Raw genomic sequence first — 17166 nt, 5'->3', positions numbered from 1 at the left:
CTTTGTGATTAAAATGTTCTAACTGCCCTTTCAAGCAGCTATTTCCACTTAACTTTAATCAGCAATTTGGGACCTTCTGGTGAAAAAACCCTGAATAACTAAAAATTTATGTGAAAATATGACCCACTATGACTCAGTGGGTCCTGTGTCTTTTGGGAGTGTAGATGTTCAATAAACAGGAATCACCCATAAATAAAAGTGACGTTTAAGTCTGGTTTAAGGTCAGAAGTGCTTTCTTCTCCTCTTTCTGCTCCCCTGAGTCAGTCTGATGAAGAAGAACTGGGGCAAAGTAAATGAGGATAATCGTACACACACTCCCACACAAATACTGACACACACTTTAGACACACGGGGATTGCATCATTTTTATGACCTCATTCGTTCAGTGATACAGATTATCACCCACTGAGGTGCTACTTGACCTGCATATAGGAACACTTTGTAATGCTGAGCTTGTAATGGATTTTCATGTTAGCAGTTATAAGTAACATCTTATTGCAACCTCATAATGCATATGCTGTCCAGGAAACTGTGTCAGATGTTGCTAAGCTCTCTGTGTTCACTTTTATTCAAGGTCATGGTTTAGACATCTATTTAAGGTGGATGTATGGTTTCAGTCTCACTGGATCTTCTCTCTGGTATCATATTCCAGTTCCCGGCTTATCATGGCTCAGTTATAGCGATAGACGAGTGTAGTTTTCTGCTTATCTGAAAAAACTGTATTGTGTGTCGCTGCCTTAGTGAATATCTCCACCATTCATTGATTCCTACAGAGACTGTGTGTCCTTGATTGAGACATTGTGTTTTGCCTGTGACAAAATCATTCATTACATTGCAAAGTAGCTTAATGGTTTTCTATTGTTACCCGCTTGAAGAAATGTTCGTCATCTGTAGAGAATAGAAGACAAATTTATTCTTTCATTGCTTATCTAATAGAAAATGGGCTCGTTTTGTGCTTCGGCTGTGAATAGCACAGTTTTTGTTCGTCAGCGCTTTGATACTGACTCCTTATAATGAAGCAACGCTGCCATCTGCTGGTTGTATGTTGCTATTACTAGTCAATCGTTTTAGCAAGTGTAAAATTCTAAAGTGTAAAATTATATCCTTTTATTCCTTCGATATCTTGACAGAATTTGCAAAACGCTCCTTAATTAACTGAACCCAGGCACATCCTAGTGTGCCATATTTGATGCGTGCAGTTTTTTGTGGGTTTTTGAGACGTCTATATCATCAGAGTGATCCCCCCCACCTGAAAAACCTAAATAAATTGCACATTTTTAAGCAATTTTTCAAAAAGCCAGATAAAACAGCAACTACAATACAAATTAAAATTCATATACTGAAATTAAAATGTAATAATTTTTTAAACAAATTTGTCAGATGGTTCAATAAACTCTTTAATTTTGAAAAAAATTTAATTTTACTGCAATTATTTTCTATTTCAGGCTTTAAAGGGTTAACAATACTGCACCACACACACTAAACATGTAATCTTGGTTACTTGTCTCCTTTTCTTAAGCAGCGCTTATTTTAGGATTTGGAGTGTTTTCTGGGCCTGCGTCCAGGTCAGGGTCGGGGAGAAAAGATGAAAGGATAACCTGCAAATCTCCCATGATAGTAATAGTGTATACATATACACAAATAAACCATGAGTGTCCTGGTAACCTGATGTGTTTCTGAGAAACATCGTGCTCAGTAACCTGCCAACACGTGCCACCAAAGTGTCCACTGCTGCGTAGCTTAGGGAAAAGGTTTCCAGTGTAACTGATCTGAAACAAGTACAGTTAGGTTGGTTTTTGTAACACTTGGAATAGCCAGATAAGCTAGAATGCCGTAAAGCAAACATAATTACACATTTTACGGATTACATTCAAACCTGAAACAGTTTTTTTCTGAAAGTGTTTAACCTACATTTTTGTAAATAATCTTAATCCCTGCAGCTCTGCGAAAGAAAGCTGCTGACTTATCTAAACACGTCTTCTGTGGAGGTGTTTTTTGATAAGTCGCTGTCTACATAAACATACAGCTGAAATATTTTTGAGAGAGAAGAGGCCTGACGTTGAGGCGATAGTCTGTTATGAGTGACCCAGAAAGGCCTATCCGGGCTTGGATCTGTCCTAAGCCCACTGATCCAGAAACTGAGCTGATGAAACTCTGTCTGGATCAAACAATAACCAAAGAAGACACGGGGCATCTGGGGATAAGGGGTGGACACGTGGAAACAATCTCTACTGCCAGCATGCCGGCATGTTGTGGAGTTTCAGTGGCAGAGCCAAGGCATGTCTTCTGAGCCAACTGAGTAGCGAGTAGCCTGTGTGACGGATGTCCCATCTTTGTTCTTTCCTATAAAGAATGGGGACAAGCTGGGGACAGTTAGTCTGTGATCAAAGAGAGGTCAAAGTAATTTGCCAGAAGACTAAACTCAAAAACATCCTGTTCATGTGCTCATATTTATACTCTCCACATCCTCAACAACATCCTTGATAGATTACTATGAGTTAAATCCTCTAAGATTTGCAAACAAATGAGCTCAAGGAGAGACGGATATTTTGTCTCAGGTTGTTGAAAGTGGATTATGTTTTCTTTCATCCTTCATCTCATCTCTAATCCTGTTCCCCTTCGTTCTTTCCTCCCCTTTTTCCCGGCCCCACAGGTATGAAGCAGAGAATGCGTTTTTCTTCAATCTGAACCTAGCTGACTTCAACATCATCGACACTCTGGGGGTTGGTGGCTTTGGACGCGTTGAGCTGGTATGAAGCGCTGCAGTGTGACATTAACATCAATATTCTGGACTTGTCTGACAAGCTGCACACGTTGCTATTTGAATCTCTCTCTTTCCCTATCACTGCAGGTTCAGCTCAAGAGTGATGAGAACAAAACATTTGCCATGAAAATCCTCAAGAAGCGGCACATCGTCGACACGAGACAGCAAGAGCACATTCGCTCAGAAAAGCTCATCATGCAAGAGGCCCACTCTGACTTCATTGTTAGGTAGCTTCTTAACATTAGCCTCCTTAAAATGCTCAATAAAGTTTGCTTGTCTTACTAAATGTTTAATTCTGGTGATCAAAGTAAGAGTTATTAAAAATGACATTCCCTATTAAGACTTATATAATGAACGTGGCAACAAAAAGAGCCTGTCATCATCACAGCTTTCTCATTTTGGCTTGGTTTGTATGTAATATGGCGTGGCTTAACAATAATAAAGAACTGCCTGAACAAGAATAAAGATGGGTGATACAAGCATCAGCAGGCTAACAAAACACAGCTGCAGCAGTAGTTAGGAGGTTTAGGGAAACTGTGCTACCAATAACAGATGGTTCAATAGTCACCCTTGAATAATGAGGGCACGCACAATTTGCTTTCTATTAAGTACTTCTGACTTGGCACAGAGATTATCTGTGGAAAACAGTGTTTCAGAAGTCATTTTTCTGATGATGTAGCACAAGACTGCACAGTTAAAACATGAAAAGAAGCATGACAAACACTGGCAGGGCAATCTTTAGTTGGATGAAATACATTTATTTATGCCAAGTGCAGTCCAGCTTCATTGGTGTGCTTGTGGCCAGGAGCACCCTGGTACTGACTATAAAACATGAAGGTGGGAGAGCGCTGATAAGGCGATGCAAACAGTTCAGGAAAGTTTTAATAGAGACGAATGCTAATTTGTGTGCTGGAATACTGAATGACAAGATAACTCGCAGGCTTGAGATGCGTGGCCAGAGAGACATTTAGCAACATGACAATTTAAAAAACACTTGGTTTGGAGAGGTTTGTCCCCTCACTTGAATCCAATTAAACACTTTGGGAGTGTTTTGCTGTACACCGTTTATTGTGGTTTACTAAAATTATTTATGTATATTTTAACAAACGGTTTAAATACTGAATTATATCAAAGGAAATCCCTGGCCAACAACAGACTGTTTTATTTCAGTATTATCATGTGTAAAAATAGATTATAGGATTTTTGGTTAAGAAGATGAATTCATTGCTTTTTTTCTGCCAAATAATAGTTGTGTGGTTATGAATTTTACAGCAGTTTGTCATAACAAACACTTCTGTGTGTTTTCAGACTGTACAGAACCTTCAAGGACAGCAAATACCTCTACATGTTGATGGAAGCATGTTTAGGTGGAGAACTGTGGACCATTCTTAGAGACCGGTAAACTCATAAAGGATTAATGTCACACACACACACACAATTATATGGCAAAGAAAGGTGTGACAGCTAAGTTACTAAGTTTAGTAAGTTTAATTCTGGTAAAATTATATTTGAGTCCCGCTTTGACCAACATATCTAGTGATTTTATAGCTACATTATAGGAAGTGTATCACATTTTACTATTTGATGTAAGTTACAATTTTCATCTTCTTTTGTCCTGCTGTGTTTACAGGGGTTCATTTGAGGACTCGACCACCAGGTTTTACACAGCCTGTGTAGTTGAGGCTTTTGCTTACCTGCATTCCAAAGGCATTATCTACAGAGACCTTAAACCAGAGAACCTTATATTGGACCACAGGGGTTATGCCAAACTGGTAAGAGATCAACATCGAAACACAGAAACCTCTAACTTGGATGTTTGTGTGTTTTTGAGAGATGATGCAAGAAAAGACAAATGCCATCTTTCTCTGATGTATGTGAAATGTAAAAAATCATTTTGAATACTGCCACACAATGGCTTTAAATACAAGAGTAATCACAGTGTGAAGAGAAGTATAACTAAGGCTATGCTAGGTTTTGTTTTTTGAGGTACACCAACATTCCCTTTTCTCATCATGGATAAACCAGCTTGTCTCTTTTGGCAGAGCAGCCAGCAGCTACTCAGCTCAGCTCCAAACCCACCAACGCCACTATTTCCACCATTTTCATTCCACCATTAGTATGCATAAGAGTGAACATGCTCTGATAGGAACCAAAATACCACGAGAAGGATTTTAAGTCAAATTTTTCTTTGCCTGATTACTACAATCTGACAACAAAATCGTTGTTTTCTTTAGGTGGACTTTGGCTTTGCCAAGAAGATTGGGTTTGGGAAGAAAACGTGGACCTTCTGTGGGACACCAGAGTATGTAGCACCAGAGATCATTCTGAACAAGGGCCACGACATCTCAGCTGACTACTGGTCTCTAGGAATCCTTATGTTTGAGCTCCTAACTGGCAGGTACTCACAGGCCCGGGCTTGTCCTTAACAAACTTGTTTATGAAGTTTTTGCGGTAATGCTATATACGTGCAAAACTTTTTGGAAATGTTGAGTCACCTGGTGAAAATTAAAATGTGTCAGCTCATTGCACAATTTATACAGAACAGTTTGATGGTAGCTGATTACATAATTATCCACACTTAAGCACATTTTACTTCAAAGTAATATGTTGGCCTCTGCTGTGTAGTCCTCCATTCTCTGGCCCTGATCCTATGAAAACCTACAACATCATCTTGAGAGGAATCGACATGATTGAGTTTCCAAAGAAAATTACCAAAAATGCTGCCAACCTAATCAAAAAGCTATGCAGGTAAGTGTTTGTGCCTGTAGACATTTATACATAGCAATTCATTTAAGTGGTCTGCGTGCTGAATCATATATTATTTTTTCTACTTCAGGGATAATCCTTCTGAAAGACTGGGAAACTTGAAAAACGGTGTCAAAGACATCCAAAAGCACAAGTGAGAAAACGCATTAATCAGTCCAGACATTTGTATTAATTTGCTCGCTGCACAATGATGAAGTAATGCTATTTTTTCTTTTAGATGGTTTGAGGGCTTTAACTGGGAAGGTTTGAAGAAGGGGACACTGACACCGCCTATTATCCCTAATGTAAGTGCACGCTGTGCCCGTTTTGTTTTGTTTTAGAGCCACTCAGTTGTTGCTTATTCTTTATGTGAAAGATTATTTTGTGTTTCTACCAGGTCACATCAGCAGTTGACACAAGTAATTTTGACAGCTTCCCAGAGGACAATGAAGACCCACCTCCTGATGACAACTCCGGCTGGGACGTTGATTTTTGAAGTCCTCTTCTCTTGAAACCAGAAGAAACTCTTCTTTTGCTGGATTATAATGGTTTGGAGGTCATTAGTGGAGGACATGGCTGTGTTGTAAAAAACAAAACTGCATTAAAAATGAAAGAGAAGATATGGAAAAGAAGATAAATAGTTGGATGGCAAACCCTCTGGGTCACCGATATGCCTTTATTTCACTGTGGCTCTGGATCAAGCATTTATAATGGGACTGCTGTAGCACTTCTCCGGTGTTGTTTTACACTTGGGTCTAAAAGGCAAAGAAAGTGCAGGGATACAAACACACACATACACACACAAATACAACAGAGGCTGATAACGGAGCCAGGTTTTCCCATGTATCATGAAGAGATGCTTAGTGGATGGATGAATGTTTTAAAGTTTGTCGAAGTTTTGCTTCTACGACTAGAAAAAGGAACTATATGTTGACAACCGCTCAAAAGAGGAAGGGGATGGTTATTGGTTTTTCTTTTTTTATAGATTCATTTTTCCGCAATATTTAGTGAAATATTTGGTGGACTCTGGGAGGGGATATGATGATACTGCAGTTGGTCCCTGGTTATCAACATGCAGCTGCTTTCTGCCATCTGTAATGCTTTGTAGACATCTACACACTACAGATGGCAAGTGCAACTGGTACCAAGTGCTCACGACTAATCTGAATGTCACAGATTTTTCTTCTTATTGAAAACACAATATGAATGGTACGTAGTATTTGAATTTACGAGATCTATTGTCACACATGAACGTTACTGGACTGAAATCAAATACTTAGTACAATTTATGTGAGATTAATCTACCTTGAAAAGCACAAACACAGTGCATTCAGTGGAAAGAGATGTGACTCTTAAAGTGCCCTCCTTAAAATTTTAATGAATCACACACCGGCACACGTGAAATGTCAGCTAGTATTTCCATGAAGCAATGTGTCCTTATGCACTTAAGACCATTAACTGAGAAAATCCACAGTTATAGCTCATTTTAAGCTTAAGTAGAGGTCACACTTTTCTGTTCTATAATAGGCTTTAAAAAAAAAATCATGCATACGAATGCTTCTCTGCCTACATCCGTCTTCAGTTTGTTTTTCAGTCACTTCTTGAATCCACCCAAACCGGATGTCCTCTCCTGTATAGTACTGACATAACTGTGAACATGGTTTTGATGTCTTTGGTGCTGTTGATAAATTATAATAAGCGATGTTGAGATGACAGTACTGGTTCTTTGTTTTTGTATTGTGATTTCTTTTGTGCTTGATTACTTTGTAACGTACTTGACAGCATTCTTTAGAGAAAATTGGAGACTTGTATAAATTTGTGAACTTGATCGATGATTTATCACTTGTGGTATTGTCGAGGTTTTTAAACAGGTTTCACCAGTTTGAGTTCAGCCATGAAAAAAAAAAAATCATCCTTCTGTTTATTTGGAACTCAGATTTACCACATTTGCATTATCATAAGACTATCTTGACTTAACATAATCGTGTGGGAATCTTGACGTGTCTCCTAGAGGCAAAAAGAAGCTAAATAAATACGGTTGTATTTTGTGAAATCTCAACTTTGATCACCATGATCTCTCGCCCAGCTCGTCACCTCTTGCGTCCAAAAATCAGAACATGAAGTCAAAAGGAATGTAAGTGCCTTAAGTCAATGGCATACAAAATTTACATCACAAGACCTTTTTGATGCTGCATGAACACATATACACCTCAAAAACGTATGTGTCCTCTTAGATGGCTGCTTTTCATCCTTTCTTATATCTAATAAATACATTAATCACCACAAAGAATTTCTAGTCATTTGATGGCTGACAAAATATATGAAATAAATTTCCTGCTTACGCCTTTGTTTATGTCACGGGAGCATTTAAAATGATTAAAAGCTATCCTACCTGATATAGCTGCAATGACATGCTTTTCTCCACATATCTAATGTGATCTTTTGTCAATCACTACTGGCCTGATACAAAACACCAGTGAGCATTAATCATGGCTCAGAAAGACCATCCATCACTTGTTTCAGTCAGTAAATTTGAGCTTTTAGAGACGGCAAGAATGATTTGCAGTTATGAATATTTTGCCAATACAAATATGGAAATATTTTTATCACTGTTGACAGTCTTTGACAGAATGTCAGCATTAATCATATCTCATCATGATTCAAATTCTCTTTTCACCGTTTGGCTCAAAAGCTCAAGTCACATTTAACCCCACTAGCAGGAGAAGTTTGCCTTTCAAAAGCTTTCTTATCCGTTGTAGTTTACGGTCATTGTTTGCTTGTGTCTAGGCAGCAAATCTATGTGGTAAAGCTTGAAGAAACAGTTAAAATTCATCATTTTGACGATATTAAACATGTATTGCAAAGCCTTTCTAGGCAGAAAGTTCTGAAGGCAAAATTCTCCTATGTGCATTCACCCCAGGAAGCCAAACATACATATTATACATCTATCGATGGAGAACTAAACACAAGAAGAAATCTTAATTCTAAACCATAAGTGTTTTACTGTGTCGGGGGAGGGTGGGGGGTATGTTTTCACAAAGCCTTATGTATGTCATATCTTACCAAACCACTGGTTTTCAGTTTTTATTGACTGCCTTCTGCAAAGTTACCTGATATTTGCCTTGTGTTGTTATTTTTCTGCTGTAAGTTATTTTGCAGAGTGCCACGTGTACGATTTTTAAAATTATAGAGTAAAAACAATACTTTTGAGTCGTGTGTGCTGTGTTCTTTCAAACTTGTGCTGTGCAGAGTTCGCTGCAGTTGCCACAAGGGGGAGCTAATGGTAAGACTAAAACGTCCCTTCACACAAGTGCCTCAGCCTCATGTGAACCGCTTAAAGTTCCCAGATATCTAATAATCACTCCAAGAGTTTAATGTCATCCACTTAGTGGTAAGTGCGGATGATTCAGCTTTTCTGGCCTCCGTGTTGTTCGCACAACAAATCTGTTTGGGGCACAGGGAAATGGCTTCAGCCATAACAACAGGGTGACACTTCTGTGAGATCAAAGGGGATCAAAGTGCATCAAAGGAGCTCACCTTACCAGTACTGACATTCAGTAAAGTGGAGATAAAAGCTCTACTTCAAAAGATATGCAGCAATTCAAATGCGCAAAGTGCTAGTGTGTTTGTCAGGTGTCTATGGCGCATCGCTTATTCTTCTACATACGCAGACACGTTCTCACACTCAAACTTCGGATAAAGGCTCCGTGACCAGCAGATGACGTCCAAGTGCTAACATATCTACAAGGAGAAACTTAAGTTCTTGTTTTTTTATCACGCACTTCAGCATCTAAAGGGAGCTCTTCTTGCACAGCGAAAACTGACTGTTCACACACACAGTGCAAAAAGTTTTGAAATCAGTGTCACTAAAGGTTTAAGGTAAATAAATAAATCAGAAGAGCTCACGTCTCTCAGGAAAGGGACGAGAGATAACAACTTAAGGACAAACACGGAGACAAGTCTACTGCGACGTGGGGTTATCAGCAGATTCACGTGGAAAAACAACATTGAGACTTAATTTGAATATTCTCAAATACATTTCTCCTTCTAGAAGTGGTGGAGCCTAAAGGGTCAAAGAGCAGGGTAGATCAGAGTCCCCTTTAATCTCAAAGTGCCAGTCAACCCTGAAAGGCCTCTCCACGGAAGTCCATTAATTCGGCAGAGTTTTCACACCCCTTAATGGTCTGCATATCCTACACATTGATGTCCGCAACTGGTGTAATCAAGCACACGTTGGGGGATAATTGCCCCCTTTGCAATCAGAGGGATCAAATGAAGTAGTTAATCGACTTAAGTAACTTCAATCGCTGTATTCACACAGCCAAAGGGCAGCCAAAGGATGTCATAGAAACTGGAATAAGCAAACGGCTTCTACAAAGATGCGCAGGTAAGTTGTCATCAGAAATACAGTCCTATCAGAGATATAAATCAAAATCAGTCAGCAAATCAAATGTGCTACACATTTAGAAAAACGTCCTTGTTTTTATTTTCTAAAATTATACCTATAATAGTTTGAAAAATATACTACCCGCCTATTTTGATAACTTCACAGTAATTGCGAAAATTAAAATAAGTGATCAATAAAATAGAGAAAAAAACTCTTTCCAATGTGTGATTTATGTGTTTAAAATATAAAATTCTTGTTCATAAGAGATCTATCAAAGGAGGAGGGACTCGAGGCATTTTATTCTGTCAAATGTTGTTGAGTGATCGTTTAAACAAAGAGTGATGAATTTATGAGTAATATTTTTTAAACACATCGAAAAAAATATTAAAGAAAACATTATTTGTCATCTGTATTTTTTATGTTTTTATTTATTTATGTTATACTGACTGGATAGAGTAAGTACTGACTGGTGGTGGTGGGGTTATTTCCCGTGTACGACACTGTGTGATGGGTATTCAGACAGAGTTTGCAGGTCATTATCATCACAAACACTGAAACGTTGTCCTGTGCAGGGAGCAGAGATGGCCATTTCCGTACAGTGGGTCTCTGTTTGAAATTCCACCCCTCCGCCTTTGTAGTGCACAGCGAGGGGCGGGAAGACAAACAGGTCCACATGTATAAAGAGAGATCATCCCAGGACTGCGAGTCAGGAGACTTCCAAACATCGTTCCGAAACTCTCTGGAAACTTTAGGATTCCTATATTCAAGGCCGTTTTGGACTTTGTCACTCTTCTTCTCAAAACAAAAGGAACATTCTTATCGCGTGTTTGCCGGAGAATTTAAGAAAGGAATCATGAAGATGCCTTCAGTCCGCGGCTTCTTGGCTGTGTATCTCACGCTGTTTGGATACCTTGGGGACGTTTACGCGGGCACAGTCCTGACGAACTCCAACGCGATCAAAAATCTGCCCGGCGCCCCGATTCTTAAAGATACCGATAGTGTCAGTCCGAGTCCTCGAACATCACCTTCTGGTAGCATGGGACACAAATTACCCGCAGACACCTTGCAGGTAATTAACTCAGCCGTGCGTAAAAGTCAAGTCTGTGCACCACAATAGTGATCCGCTTATATACGTTGTCACAGAAATCATAGCAATATACTTCCTGAAATAATATTTTTGTTTTTAATCATATATAGACCTCAAATGTTTGCACGGATGATGAAGAGTGCGGAGGTGAGGAATTCTGCAACGATGCTCGAGGCGTCTGCCTACCCTGCCGTAAGAACCGAAAGCGTTGCGCAAGGGACTCGATGTGCTGTGCAGGAAACCGCTGCAGCAACGGTGAGCTCATTTCAAATCAGTAATGACTTTTGGTTTTCTTTTAGTCATCTTGTATCTGTATTTTTTTATTTAACTTTTTACTTATTATTTATATCTTAATTAACTAAGGGCTTTTTTTCTGTAGTGTTAATTGCAAACCCTAAATGCAGTTATTTATTTTCCTCTTTTACCTTTTCAGGTGTTTGCCAGGCAAATGACTTAGATGTCGCAGATGTAGCCCTCACCACTGGCTGGCACACACACAACAGTACCATGGAGCATCGAGCCAAGAAGCCTCCCACTGCCCATAGCAACCAGCCTCATGCTGTCAAAGGTAAGTGTGCTGTTAAAAATCACTGGTCTTATCTGTTGGGTTCAAGTAACAGCAGTAGGAAGTTTTCAGGGAGGTCTGTTCCATGTAACATATTTTCACTTTGTTCTCTCGCTCCCCCCCCCCCCCCCCCCCCCCCCCCCCCCCCCTCATCTCCAGGCCAAGAGGGGGATGCCTGCCTGAGATCTGCAGACTGCTCCGAGGGTCTTTGCTGTGCCAGACACTTCTGGACTCGCATTTGTAAGCCTGTTCTGACAGAGGGCCAGGTGTGTACGCGCCACCGCAGGAAAGGCAACCATGGCTTGGAGCTGTTCCAGCGTTGTGACTGCGGCGAAGGGCTGGCCTGCCGACCAGAGAAAGGAGAGCGAGATCACACTGTCAGCAGGACTGCAGCCCGGAACCTACACACCTGTCAGAGACGCTGACATGAACGAGTGGACGCACACAGAAAGAGAAACCTGCACACTCACACGCCCAGCAAAACCCACAACTCAGTCACAGACACTGACAAACACTTGCATACACAAGAGATGCTGACACACACGCACACACACATGCACACAGACACCTAAGACATTCTTTCCTGCCAAAGTTGTTGACACAAACACATCAGCCGAAAGGGTAGACATGATTCCTGGAAAAGTGATACACCCAGAGGGATACAAGAGTGCAAGATGGACTGAATCAATTCCCTTTCAGCAGACGAGGAGTCGGAAGTTAGGAAGTGACATTTCAGAAGTATTAGGAAGATCAATGCATGTCATTGGTAATGGCAGAGCTGTTTTGTTTCTCTTTTTATGGAACTTCATGCCACGGTTATTGCAGTAAATTACTGTATTGTACATATTTCCCTGGATGTGGCACTTAAATGAGCTATTACATTCTGTCAACACCAGTATTATAAAGACATGGTGCTGCATGCATTGTAAATGTGTTATATATAAAGTTTTATAAGAAATGTTATCTATTGAAAATTTGAATATATTTGTTTTATTAAATGTCACGTGATAATCTTAACGCAGTCTTTATATTCCTCTTCTTTTTTTTAATCTACTGCAGCAAAAAAAAAAGGAGGGGGAGGCTTTACGTAGGATTTGTAGAGGTTTCTTGCAAAAGTTAAAAACTAAATGATTTAGTCTTCATATAGTAGCTGGTACACCGAAAAGCAACAACTGTCCCCTTCTGAAAAGCAAAAGTTGTTTGAAGGATGTCTGCGGTGCTTAACCTGGCCCAGAATCACTAAACACAGTTGTTACAGGAAGAAATACACAGACCCAAAAAGACTTACAACAAACATACAACTGTAATGAGTTACTACTGGAGCCTCAACACGTCAGGTCCTGCTGTGAAAGCAGACAATGGTCAATCAAGGCTATATCATCAGATGAAGGCAACCCACCATATCAAATGATGCCTACAAAGAGGTAATAACTAAGTATCTGTGTCCTGACGAATGTGTTTGCCACCTACACCTTTGGTGTTGGCTAGTTTCTAATTATGATGCTCCTGCCTTCATGTGCAGCAGAGCAGATAGCTGGCTATCCAAGTTAAAGCCTTTAATTATTTCATCTTACTCAATCTACACAAGGCTTCATGAAATGAGGTGCACCACAGCACGTATTCTGTGATGCAACAACAACAAAAAAAGTTCTCAGTCTCTCCAATTGCACAGCACACCCCATTTCCTGGCTGTTGTGCAATAGATGTGCTCTAATATGTAGGCTATGAATCCACTCAAATACACCTTGGTACCTGTAATTAGACATGTTTAGATTAGAAGATGGCGAGGAAATTACTATACTTTTTGTTTGATTCTCTTGTCAGATCAAAAGACGCACAAGACACTCTTGATATCTGACCGAGCCAGATAACCTCTTCATCTGTTTACATCCACAGACATTAGCTTGAAGTTTTTCCAAAGAAGACAAGGTGAGGTTTACTCTGGCTGTCATTGAAGATTAGTGGTGGAAAAACAAAACCATGGGCTCAAATCTTGCGCTAAGGTATTTGTGTGGCTCTAGTTATTTACTTTAATTTTATTTTAGATTTACCTCAACCTTTTGGAAAACAGTTTTTTATGTATTTAAAAAAAACATCAGAAAACACAAGAAAGCTCTCATTTTGATGGAAATTAATAATAGTAAGATAGTATAATAGAGCCAGAAGCCACTTTCCCAGCATAATGAGAACAGTGTTTATAATCCTACCTACTAACTACACTACTCACATTTTCTATGATTAGGGTATAGTAACTTTGTGGTGCTGCCATTTTGCTGAAGTAAAGGATCTGGGTATTTGTTCCACCACTGCTGAGGATAGGCACATTGACCAAGAGGCAGCCAGACTTTCAGAGAGACACACTCCATTTAAATAATTTAGCGTCCATTCTTGAGAGTAATTAAGAATAATGGTAGCATTGTCAGCAGCACAATATACCATGCAGGCTCAGCCAAGTCATGTTTGTGGGGGTCCTGGAATCTGTGAGTATGTGTGTGAGCCTGTCATCATTACACCAACCACAGACTTACACAGGCCACAGGCATGTGCCCTAACTCAAGGAAGGCCAGGTTGTGTGTGTTTGTTTGTGTGTGTGTGTTCACTTTACACAGGCAGCTAAGGAACATTTAGTGGAGTCCGGAGAAACAAACTCAACGTCAGCAGCGCTGAGACACTGTCACACACAAACACACATGCACACACAGTCATGTCCCCACATGCAGCTGAACAGTTTGTACACATTTACAGCAGTGCACATGTACACACAGACTTGCAAAACCTTGTAGGGGTGAAATTTCGGGTGTGAGACGTTTGGCGTAGCAGCACACTCGCCCACGCCGCGGCATCCTAACCAACAACATTTGCTGTTGTCATACCACAAGAATGAATCAGCACATCCACTGGCATGCGTTTTCATGCTACTGTATGCTTCCAAAAACTGGAAACAAGTAACTACAGTAAACATTTATCTTAACAGAACAAATCCAGGCTGCAATTCATGAAAATACTGATTAACACTTTTCATTTCTGTTTACACGTTCCTGTGTGTTTGCACAACCCAAACATAAAGCGAACTCAAGCCTGATCTAGGCGGATAGACATTCTTCAAGTCTTTTAATAAAACTTCATGGGCAATAAAAACAGAAATGATTTGCTTATCTACCGTCACAATCTAAAAAGTATGAAAAGCTTTTATCTGCCTGAGTATTTGGTATATCAACCATTGTTATTCTAGCTCTGCTGCCAAACACCATCGACAGACATCCCCGAGTTAACAAACTCATGAGTGAACCGTCAAGAGATGAAAGGGTAAAGAAATGAAGCAGAGTACACAGACGGAATGCATGTTATTTTGTCAGATGAAAGAGATGGCATACTTCTGGAATGAGCATTCGGATCAAACCCAAGCTCTTATGTAAACAACATTTCACAGGGAGGTGTCAAACTTCTGGGTGCTGGCACTGATCACTTCATAGGAGAGAAGCACAATGCTCACTATTCATCTTTGTGGGATGACAATCAGCCTAGTTGAGCAATAAGTGGAAATCTCCCTGTCCTTGGGAAATAATAATTAAACAAAAGACAACTCATTCAGCACAATGTGGTGAGTGTGTGAATGCAGGTGGAGAGCAGGTTTGTTCCACTTATTTAACTCCTAGTTGATGTCAACAAAGCAGGGGAAACAAGGGTTTTCACAGAGTAAGTTGATGACATGCTGTTCTTTGATTGGGTTTCATGTTACGTTCCAGGTAACTTACCGGAGACAATTGTTCTTGCTCACTTATTTATATATTGCGTTTCACTTCTCTTAGCCGATCTTCCCTGTGGCATGGATTTGAACCTAATTTAAAAGCATAAGCATCGTTTCCGAGAGTGAGATGAAAAGGTCAACATTACTCACGTTGCTATGTTAATGTTCAGTGAGGATCTGATTTGCTCAGTCTGTATAATGGCTCAGTCCAGCTGGAGTAAAAGTAAGACACCAACTATCTTACGACTAGGAAAAATTGGTGGTTGCTGTACTTTTTGTTTTTCCATTGAAGACCAAATGCAGATTCCCAGGATGTTGCAGTCAATCCTAATCTTAATCCATGAGCCTCTCTTTGCAGCAGGAGACAACAACTCAACTGGTTCCTAATTAGTTATATTACTATACAAAAGCAAGGTTGCAGTGTGCCTATGTCTTTTTAGGTTAAATTGACGTCCTGCAGCATGTATGTCCCTATTTTTCAATTCAATTCATTTCAATTCAGTATTACTTGAACTGAAGTTTTCTGTGTTTGGAGTTGTGATTTGCAATTTTTTGCAGATTTATTACAAATATTAACATTATTATACAAGCAGATTTACTTTTGTTTGTTATTTTAATTCAGTTCAATTCCCCATTCAATTGCAAACTCAAAGCAGATTCATCACAAACTTAATCCATCTTATTCCCATTTTATTGGTGTTTTGATCCACTAAAATTGTTGTGAAGGCTGACTGTACTGCAGACCTTATCCATGTCTTCAAAGCAAACCTTTCAAAGACACCAAGATCATACGTTCTTTGCACACGGTCACAAGACTTTTGGTCGTGCTGCCGTTTCCAACTACTCTTTTCCCTAGAGTGACTGTAGCATGCGTGGATGCAAGGGAACCAGTTAGCCTGTGTCTGTCTACAGAGCAGTAAGGGTTTTTTTATACATATATATAAATGTAGGAACAGTTATGTGTTCATCCAAATTTTAATTGCTTATTCATTCAGCTATTCTTGGCAGTGTTAAAGACTATAGTGTAATTTTCCAGATAGAACACAGATTTTTTTTTTTCTGGTCTTTGAACAAGCACTGTGGGCCTAAATTTGGTATTGTGGTGACTTCATAAAGTTCTGCACAGTTGGCATATAGCAGTGAGAAAAACAAAGCAGAACACAGGATTTCAAACAGCTGTTTTGTTAAATATAAAAAGTTAAGTACTGAAGTATCAAGATTTTTGAGCCATTTTTAAACTCACCCTAGCCTTTCAGGCCTTCAGTCTTTATGCTAAGCTAGGCTAAATCCTAGCTCTACACTAAAAGTCATAATTTCACATTTTTTGAAGTATATTCATTAGCTATCTTCCGATGATGCAGATGAGAAGATCAACTTCACTGCCATGATGTAGCCTACTTTTAGATACCTGCCTACTAGCTGCTTCCCTATGCTGGTCTTACATAAGCTAACCAGATAGTTGCAGCCTTTCAGAAAGAAACATTGGTTTGAAACAAAGTTCTCTTAAGGTAGGGACATATTTTTAGCTGAATTATTCATTTGTAATATCTTTGTCATGCTTATTTTTACTTATTCAGAGATCTGCGTAGGCAAGTGTATGTGGTGACACCAAAGCGCCTGTTTCTTGCTGCTGTGAGAGACAGCGTACTCACCAGGGAGGCTAATGGATGACTAGTTTGATCCATCTTGGTGTTCCTTCCATCTGCTACTGCTGCTGTGGTCTCAGGTCCTTCTGTGATGAAGTCATACTACTTTTGAGTCCGTCATTTACCACATGAAGGTAACCTCTCTCCTTTGACTTCAACTATAAAGGCCTAAAATCTGTAAGTGTGTTGGGCTGAACCAGAAACAAGTGGCTGTGTTACATTGC

The 17166-nt window shown here is 39.7% G+C and overlaps 2 protein-coding genes across 3 annotated transcripts in view; both read left to right on the top strand.

Moving 5' to 3' along the window:
• Window positions 1-9729, top strand: part of LOC146505500 (cGMP-dependent protein kinase 1) — a 103418-nt gene extending 93689 nt beyond the window's left edge. The window contains exons 10-18 of one of the 2 annotated variants that reach the window (XM_085181677.1): window positions 2654-2750; window positions 2852-2991; window positions 4073-4162; window positions 4395-4536; window positions 4999-5162; window positions 5390-5512; window positions 5601-5663; window positions 5748-5814; window positions 5907-9729. In XM_085181677.1, coding sequence (XP_085037803.1) covers window positions 2654-2750; window positions 2852-2991; window positions 4073-4162; window positions 4395-4536; window positions 4999-5162; window positions 5390-5512; window positions 5601-5663; window positions 5748-5814; window positions 5907-6005 — 985 coding nt within the window. In that variant the 3' untranslated portion in view covers window positions 6006-9729. The remainder of the gene's footprint in view (window positions 1-2653; window positions 2751-2851; window positions 2992-4072; window positions 4163-4394; window positions 4537-4998; window positions 5163-5389; window positions 5513-5600; window positions 5664-5747; window positions 5815-5906) is intronic. The other variant, XM_085181674.1, reaches the window with a different exon arrangement.
• An 835-nt stretch (window positions 9730-10564) lies between these two features.
• LOC146505499 (dickkopf-related protein 1-like) lies at window positions 10565-12589 on the top strand. The gene is made up of 4 exons (XM_085181678.1): window positions 10565-10965; window positions 11094-11238; window positions 11417-11551; window positions 11708-12589. The coding sequence occupies exons 1-4, from the start codon at window positions 10570-10572 to the stop codon at window positions 11971-11973; spliced, it is 942 nt and encodes a 313-aa protein (XP_085037804.1). The 5' UTR covers window positions 10565-10569; the 3' UTR covers window positions 11974-12589.
• The last annotated feature ends 4577 nt before the right edge of the window (window positions 12590-17166 follow it).

Source organism: Neolamprologus multifasciatus, chromosome 13, assembly GCF_963576455.1.
Source record: "Neolamprologus multifasciatus chromosome 13, fNeoMul1.2, whole genome shotgun sequence".
In the NCBI taxonomy this organism is placed as follows: domain Eukaryota; kingdom Metazoa; phylum Chordata; class Actinopteri; order Cichliformes; family Cichlidae; genus Neolamprologus; species Neolamprologus multifasciatus.
This window is presented reverse-complemented; position numbering and strand designations above follow the sequence as displayed.